At 35.6% G+C, this 9,432-nt stretch overlaps 1 protein-coding gene across 1 annotated transcript in view; it reads right to left on the bottom strand.

Annotated features, from left to right (window-relative positions):
- Nucleotides 1-1,606: 1,606 nt before the first annotated feature.
- LOC121417352 (beta-1,4-galactosyltransferase 5-like) overlaps nucleotides 1,607-9,432 on the bottom strand; it is a 50,160-nt gene continuing 42,334 nt past the window's right edge. The window contains exons 7-10 of the mRNA XM_041611030.1: nucleotides 7,726-7,842; nucleotides 4,723-4,910; nucleotides 3,755-3,979; nucleotides 1,607-1,921 (exon numbers count right to left, since the gene is read on the bottom strand). Of these exons, the coding sequence (XP_041466964.1) occupies nucleotides 1,765-1,921; nucleotides 3,755-3,979; nucleotides 4,723-4,910; nucleotides 7,726-7,842 (687 nt within the window). The 3' untranslated portion in view covers nucleotides 1,607-1,764. The remainder of the gene's footprint in view (nucleotides 1,922-3,754; nucleotides 3,980-4,722; nucleotides 4,911-7,725; nucleotides 7,843-9,432) is intronic.

The raw sequence follows: 9,432 nt of genomic DNA, 5'->3' as shown, positions 1-9,432 counted from the left end.
TCCAGTTTTTATTCATGATATTATTTGATCTTGATGAATTTTCATGAAGATTAAACATTCTGAGCAGCTGTTGTAAGCATGAATAAGATGCCTATCAAGCCATGGCCATACGAAGCGGGGAGCAGGGTAGACACTTGCCCAAATGGAAATTCTTGAAAACTTACATTTTGTTTGCTGTAAATGTTCACAAAAATCAAGCAAATGTGTACAAGACATCCATCAATTTCACTTTAAAAAAATCAAAAGCACCCAAATTACAAGCTCGGTAGTTTCCCTCCCTATCTTTCCATTTTTTCTCGAAATTTTGCACGTACCCTACTCACCACCCTCCCCCCCCCCTGAAAAAATATGCCTATCGAACCAATGCGAGTGCGAAGCGAGAACTGAAACTGTCGAAGGGACCTTGATTCTTTTCAGTGACTCAGAAAGAAGGTATACAATAATGATGATACAAAAATTCCAGTTAGTCCTATTCCCTTTTTGTCATGTACTTTTCTTCTTCCTTCTCGCCTCTCCCTCTCTCCCCCCCCCCCCCCCCGTTTCCTTTCGGCCCCTGGATTCACGTCTGGGTTTAGTCAAAAACAAGTTTACTTTGAGTTTGAAGCCTGACATTCTACATGTGTGCTACCTGAAAATCCCCATTATGGTAGGTAAAATCACTTACTGTTTAAAATTATAATTTAGACACGTATTTTTGAAAATCACCAAGGCAAAATGTCACATTTTGAGGCGCCATGTTGATGACGTCATTTATAGAGGTATTCCGGTGTGAAAATATTTATATCTAAATAAGAAGAGTAAAATTCACGGATTGAAATGGGGAAAATATTAAAATCTGATAACAATTAGTTTAGTTTCTGAATTTTAAAGTTTCGGAATAAATTTGGAAAATATTTGTATTCACATTGTCATGAATATTCAGTAGGTTAACTGATGAAGTCACATCCTCACTATCCTTTTTGTTATGTTATCAAATGAAACCATAATTGTTTAATTTTTCCACACATGAGTGAATGATATGTCTTCCTTCTTATGAAATCAGTTGCAGCAATGAAAATGTAATTCACTAAATCGTTTATCAAGTCATTTATTTTTAGTTCTTGGAGTGAAAAATTGAATTAACCTCATTTCATACAATACAAAAGAATAATTAGGGATATATTATCATGACATCACCAGTTTGCTCATTGAATATTCATAAAGACATGCCTAGAACTGTTTTACCGGAATAATGCAAATCCTTGAAATGCCATAACTTTTTTTTATTGCTTGTCCGATGTTGATCAAATTTTCAGCAATAGGTTCGTCTGATTTTTGTTAATCTGTTCAAATCCTTTTATTTTCAGCCTGGAGCATCCCTTCGAGAATGTTCCCGATGCAATATTCTAGGTAAATTTCATATGGAATATCATCAGGACACATTCTTTCAAACAAGTACAAATTTGTCTGTTATACACTGAAAAAAATCCGGTGTCTATTTAACATCAGCCTGGAATCTATATAGGTCCTATGTCCACACGGGAGAAGTATTGAAACAACACCAGTTTGGAATCAAACCGATGCTGTCTTAATACCAACTAGTGTTGTATAAACACCTTTCTGGTTTTAGACCAAAACGAAACTGGTGTTGTTTAACACTTCTCTGGTGTGGACTTATATAGATTCCAGGCTGGTGTTAAGTCAACACCGGAGTTTGTGCAGTGTATAGTTGCCAGTCGAGCAACTTTTAAGCCAGTTTTTTTTTAGTCATCTCCCTCCGGTCCATTACTTCTGGCATTTAGGAAATATGTTCCAGTCCTCCTTCCTCGCATCAACAGCTATGTGAGTAAATAGTAGATTGAGCGTAACGTTGGCGGTGTATCGTGTATTGTTAATGCCATCCCACTCCATGCGTTCAGCAAATCGACTAAACAAACAAAACCTGCAACAGAAAAAGGGAGAGGGGGAAAAACAAGATAAATAATTACAAACATTTGCTTTATTTGATAATATTACAAATCGGGTGAATTTCTTCTGGCATAGAACAATCTTTCTGATAACATTAAGTGTTCAACTACATTAAGGCCTGTTCACACCGCCCGAGCGTTGTTGGAGCGGTCGTGGAGCGGTAGGGAGAGAGAGTTGAATTTCGTTCACAAAATTGGGGAAAAAATCGAAAACAAAAAATAACGATCGAAATCGAAAATGGTGAACGGTAGCGAGTGGTGATGATTTTTTTTTCTCTCCGCTCCACGACCGCTCCAACAACGCCCGGGCGGTGTGACCAGGCCTTTAACTTCATTTAAAGCCAAGTTAAAAAAACGTGTGTATAAGTGAATATTCAAAGTGTTTTTCTGCCTAATTCTACAGTTACCCCGATTGCCCCCATCCCCCTGTATGTATGCTGGTGATTGCTGATGCTGTGTGTTTATTTTTTATTTGATTTTCATGTGTATTTTACCTTGTTTTACTGGGAGCTACAACTCACAAGTTCTCATGAACTTTTCAGTAGTTCCCGTTTTTCTCTGAGGTAATTTTCATTCTGGTACATATTGTATATTTTTTTTTATATTGTTGAGAAAAAAAATTAACTTGAACTAGATTCGACTCGGCTGATAAATCTGCTGATTCGGAGGAGTTTTTCCAACATTTTCTGTTTTTTCTCCTTCTATGCCGCGGTGCCAGACGAAGTCTCAGCGGAGCAAATCTCTGACAGAAAAAGACCTATTTACCGGTCTAAGATTCAACATTATTTCAATACCAAAATTTTATTTTGACCTTTTCACCATAACATCTCAAAATATGATTATTACTCTTGAATTTAGAACATGCTTTTCCTTTGAATATGATGAAGTCACTTGTGCACCACCAACATCATAATGACAGCTTTCAAAAATGTTTGTGCGCCTTTATATCAATATAGGCCTATATACTAAAATCTATGGCCTTGTAGAATTTTTTTGGAGAAAAGTTGAAATAAGTTTGACAGTACACACACTATCAAAATTCTGCACTTTAATTGAAACACTGGCATCTTTTTAGTGTAATCTTGCACCCTAAATGGAAAAGCGGTGCAAAACTGCACATTTTTAAAGTTAATAATTGAACCATGACATGCTCGGTTGCACCCTAAAAGGTGCAACTTTTCACGATTTTAAGGTTGATAGTACCTGACGTCATGAAAGGATCAAATTTGCACCTTCATAACGTGGTTCATTTATGCACCCTATAAGGTGCTTAACTTGTAGCTAACTGCACCCTTAAACGTGAACAAATGAGAAAAATTACACCCATTAGCACCGCATGTGGTGCTGCTAGTGTATCGACAATTACAGTTTAAATTTGAACCCTTTTTTATAGTGTGTATAGAGGCATGACAAAAAAAAGAATATTTTTTTTGGTTTTAGATCTAGTAAAGATTAAATGAAGAGGTTAATAAGGACAAGTAAATAAATCTGTGTATGAAATATTCAAATAAATTATTTAATAAATGAATTCATGAAAGGTATCTTTTCACTTTGTGAGCAGCTAATACAAAAAAATCCAACTAAGATGAAGCAGGTGTATAAATGCTTTTATTTTTCTTCAAAAACCCTGAAACAGACCAAAATATAGGATGAAAAACTTAAATTTAGAGACACTATAAGCCCAATCTTTTAAATCAGAACAAAGTGAAATGATGACTTTTAGCTTACTGAATATCAAATGAATACAAATTATGATATCAGTGTATACTGTATTTTTCTTACGTAGGCATGATTTGATTTTTTTTTACCTTTCAGGGCAGATTTGGCTTGCTGACTTCTTCTTATGTTTCAACGTTTTGTAGTAGCCTTCGCCCGAGGCTCGATGAATTTTATATTCAACTTTAGCGAGTCTGGATCGAAGGTCATCATCCTCGGCACCCCACCCCCAGTAAACATTGGAATATCCATTTGACTTCTTCATCTGTTCTGCTGTTAACCCAACAACTCCGCCAAATATGCTTCCGTAGAGTAATCTAAGGGCAAGAAAAAGAAAATGAGCAAAATATTTGTCCGCAAGACTAAACCAGCGTTTAGTAGAGGGCGTAAACACTATGCATATAGGTTACACGGACCTAATTTCAACTGGCAGGCAAAAGATATTCATTCCAGCCAACCTATTCTCAATTTTTTAATTTGATATTGTTGATTGACCAAAATGAATGAATGTGATTGAAATTCTAACACTGATTCTACGGAGGGTACCTAGTGAACTTCCATTTCCAAATTAAAAAGATATATCACCACTTTCGAACTATATTTTTAATGGCGGAAGAATTAGGGCCATTTTATTCTCTCAAGTGATGAATATGATCCTGTCAGGTGTAGTCTTTATAAATTCCGATTTATTTTTAAAATGAGCCGGTTGGGGTACCCTTTTCTGGTCAGATATGGAATGTCAGACATATATCCTATCCACTATCCATTCAACCCTCGAATTTCCTCCTTTCTTCTTATGAATTTCCTTAAAGCGCCACTTTAACACACGAGTCTATAGGAAATTATTTAGGCCTGTGATACCTTTAGTGCAAAATATTGCTAAATTTTAATATTCAATAACTTTGTTATTTGTTATCTGATTTCGATGAAATTTTCGGCATTTTGCTCAGTGAATCTACTCTATGTATTAAGATATAAATACTTTTAAGCCGGGACCATCTCTTTAAGGTATCTATATTCCAATGTACTGTAGTCGATTATGAATGTTTTCAACACTCACTTGAATCCAAGCTCTTCAGCGTACGCACACAAGTGTCTTGGCATCTCGTCGCAGCCATACCAGTTTGTCGCCCTCATCGGTATCTGGTCGATATCGTGAAATATCACACAGTCCCACGATCCAAAGTTGGTTGCTTCCATGTATCCGATATTCTTTAATAGACCACGGTTAAACACATTATCATTGGCCTAAATGAAGATTAAAGATGGGGAAAATAAGGAGATAGAAAAAGGAAGTGGGTGATATATGATATCATTAATTGCTGAATGTTTTCTAAATTTCTATAATTTTTTTAAAGACTACATCTGGTTGATTCCATGTATCCAATTAATATTCTTTAATGCACTATGGTTTGACACATTATCGTTATCCTATAAGAAGGAAACAAAGAGAAAAATATGGAAGGAGAAAAGGAAAAGAGAAATTGGTAACATGATTATGATATCATTTTTAAAATTATTGCCGAATTTTGCCTCGATTTCTGTACAGAAAAAAAAGAGATTTTCCTTTTAAAAGGCCAAATTTTGATTCTATGTATTAAATGTCATTTACTAGACCATGGTTAAAAACATTATCGTTGGCCTAAATGAAGAAAAAATAAATAGAGATGGAAACTAGGGAAAGGAAAGTGAACGATTATGATGTTATTACACCTAAAAAATATACAACGCCGTTTATTATATGAACCTTACAGTAATTGTTTAAACAGTTTAAACAAGATTTTAAATCTTAAGCAACAAAGTTTAATTTTCAATATCTAATATTAAATAACTTAAACATGATTGTTGAAACGGGTAATCATAAACTTTATATGGTTTATATAGTAAACAGCGTTGTATAAAATCTTAAACAGCGTTTTTACTGTGTAACTGCTGAATATTATGTCAAATTCGAATAAAAAAGAATAAAATAAAACTAGGCCAGATTTCTGTTTCCGATATTATTTAGTATAACATGGTTGTAAGCATTATTATAATCCTAAAGGAAAACAGAAGGAGAAGAAAAAAAACAGTGATAGAAGATACAATGAGCTAAAATTCAAGACAACTCTCACGAAAAGAAAAAGATTATAATGCGTTTATATACCGAGTGAGTAAAAAAAACAAATAAACTCGAAACCTCTCAAATCCTTAAGGAAAAATATATCATAAACGCACAATCGTTATATTTGTCTTGAGAAGTATCTTCCAAAAAAGTGATATAATATTTATGTGGTAAGTCTTCACACGTGGATAATCAGTAGGCATTTATTACAGTGATGCAAATTTGGACTTGCGCCGAAGTTAGGTGAGACTGCAATGAATGAATCCAGATGCCAATGATGCCAAAATCCTACATGAGTTAGCAAACATATTTGCTAATCCATTTTCAATGAAACTAACTTCAGAATCGATACTTATTAAACAATTATAACGTAAATTACTGACAATGTGTATTGGTATAGATTTTAATAAAACCCGCATATGATTATGGCATCTTGACATCTGGATTCATTTAGCATATGTTCAGGGCAGTCATGCTGTAATTTGGCGCAACTCAAAATTCACATCGCTGCAAATCTCCTGGTCATTAAAGCGTTAGCTCGTACCACATATGGTATCTAATTATTTGGGAGAGCATATTCTTTCAGGTCATAAATAATAATCACGTGTTCATGGCAAATCTTTCCCTTAAATTGGGGATTTTTGAGGTGTCAACTTTTTTTTTTACTCAAACGGTAGATATGCAGAAATATCCGAAAAATCACGCCACTGCAGTCAAGACCGCGAAATGCCAAGCGATATTTCAGGGAACCCCGTTCATATTACTGCAATTACGCAATGTTGCATCAATATTGTGGAAATATCTAGACAGGATTCTGTATATAGGCCATATCCGTAAAATAAGTGGAGAAAGGGGGTTTATGCATTTCTGACCCCGTATAATTATCATATTTACACAATCGGAAGAAGTGCATGTACGCAATCTTAAGCAATAGCTTTCCGCCATTTGCATTTTGCTGAAGCAGTGGCGCATCCAAAATAATTAATTCATGGAACAAATTCCCAAATTCCCTGAAAAAAATGATTCAGTTAACAAATTCAAAACAGCCCTTAAAACCTACTTATTTAAATTGTGCCTATAACCTCAACAAAGTGAACCCAACAACACATCTCGTCTTCTCCTTTATTTTCGGAAGCCCATAGAGACATATTTTTAATGTGTCATCCGGGGGGGGGGGCACTCAGTATATAATGCATAGTGGGTATGTGCCGCTGAGGGGACCCCCATTTTTACACTGAATTTCTGTTCCATATGGCACAGCATTTTTGTCTTAACGAGAAAAAAGAAGAAATCCGCTCCACAGCTTCGCATATTTTTCATTACGCTGTTCCGGTCGCATTGATCTGCTACAATGAGCTGCAGTTTTGGTGAAAAGCGGCCGCAGAGCGCTGTCCGATCATCGCCTCTGCGCGAGCCCAACCCGGCGGAGGCCGCCCTAGCTGCATCATGCACGCATGCCCGTTCCATAGGGATGCATACGCACTAATACGATCCGTTCCAAGGACTCCCGTTTTCACAAACATTTGTTGTCCGAAGCCCGTTCCGAGGACCCTCCTTTTTACAACACGTACAATACGCCCGCTCCAAGGCCCCCTTTTTTGTCTCGCTCGCGGCACACCCCTACTACTTTTTTGGTCGAGTGCCCCCCCCCGGGTGTGTCATATCCTGTTCAAAATCTGATTATCATCATCATCATCATTGTTATTATTATCATTATTTCCAGCCAGAACCACATCCCCGCATAAAATAAATTAGAATATGATAATAACTCAATTTGATATAATAATTCAAATAGGATGTTACTTAAGATAATGAAATATTTTTTTGGTTCTTTTTAAAAAAAGATAGCAAGCAATTAAACAAAAGGGCCATTAAAGATGGAGGCACGTTCCCCCCGCCCCCCCCACTACGGGCCCCCGCCAGAGATGGATTACAGTTCGAAGAGGATGGCTGACTCACCTGTTCCGACACGAAGATGCCAAACTCAAGGTTTTGAAGAGTTAATACTTGGTAAAGATTACGTAATAAAATTCCGAGATGTTCCAATCTGTCCCGATATGGAATGACGATTGCGACCTGTAGATGGAGAGTGTGAGAGAGAGAGAGGGAGAGGGAGAGGGGGGGGTTGAGAAATAGACATAAGACTTTACTTAAAGGGAAATCCAACCCAAATAAAAAATTGTTTTTATAAGGAAAAGAAAAATCAGACAAGTTGTTAGGTGAAAGTTTGAACAATATCGGACGAACAAAAAGAAAGATATGAATTTTTAAAGGTTGTAAATATTGGTAAGCGCTATACCCATGGAGTTTTCAAATTGGCCGCATATGGGATGTCATAGTGATGTAAGGCAAGGACTACTCTTCCATGTACTCCAATACATATTATGGCTAAAATGTCATTTTTCCCAAAAGTTTTATCTAAAATTATATTTTTCTTTCATGAGGGCATAAAACAATATACTACATGGGTTATATTTAGATTACTGCCCCAGGGAAATGGGTACTTAGGAGAAAACCACAAATCCCTGCTAATAAAGTACATGGCATATGGGAAAGTTGTCCTTGCCCCTTGTCATAATTTACTTACCCAGTTGCCAATTTGAAATCTACATAGTATTAGTGATCTCAATTTTAAAGCAGCTATAACTATCATATTGCTTGTCCAATCTCTATCAAACTTTCACCATTTTGTTCAATTTATTTTTCTCCTTCCCAACACAACATTTTATGGCCAAGGCTGGATTCCCCTTTAATTTGCATTTCCATTCACACATCTTACAAAATGTTATATTGAATCAAATACAAATAAAAAGATAAAATTTATTACAATAACACACAATCTGTGATTTTCTTCTATCGAATAAGACGGATAACGGTGTCTCTTTTCGATACTCTTTCCTTTCCTCATCTGTTTATCCCAATCTCCCTTTTTCACTACTTGAAAATCATAGCATAGCCCTGCAGTACGTATTACCTATCTACAAATGATGTTTACAGTAAGTTTGGAAGGTGTTTTAAAGGGATGGTCCGGGCTGAAAATATTCATATCTAAACGAATAGAGTGAGATCCACAGAGCAAAATGCTGAACATTTCATCAAAATCGGATAACAAATATAACGAATTAAGTTCTTTTAAACTGATTGCACTTGTAACATATATATTAATTGGTCAGTTCATTTAGCGATTGATCACTAATCTTTGTGTTACGGAGCACAGGTTTGAGTTTTCTACGAAGGGTCAAAGTTCAGTCTGCGCTTATATAGACTAGACGTGAAGTACCCGATTAGTAATCTATTAATAACTGGAAAAAATGAGGTGGGAAGGGGATGGGGTTCTCGGTATCTATTTTTTGAGGGGTCCACATTATACAAGCTTTGCTTTTCAGTGGACCCCTCCATTCTCCTTATGATATATAATTGCACTGATTTAATTATATTTAATGATATTGATTATATTGATTTAAACTTGACATGTATGTTAATTTATATTTAAATCACTTTCAAATATGTATTTCATTTTTTTTTCAATATTGAATTTCGTTCATGCTATTATTTATGTAAATTGAATCAATCTATCTTGTAATTATTTGTATTATTTTGATGAATGAAAATAAATTGAATTGAATTGAATCGAATATAATATAAGAAACGCGAGATATTTGCCTA

The sequence above is a fragment of the Lytechinus variegatus genome, chromosome 6 (genome assembly GCF_018143015.1).
Source record: "Lytechinus variegatus isolate NC3 chromosome 6, Lvar_3.0, whole genome shotgun sequence".
Classification (NCBI taxonomy): domain Eukaryota; kingdom Metazoa; phylum Echinodermata; class Echinoidea; order Temnopleuroida; family Toxopneustidae; genus Lytechinus; species Lytechinus variegatus.
Note: the sequence above shows the minus strand (reverse complement) of the source record. Positions and strands in the feature narration are given on the sequence as shown.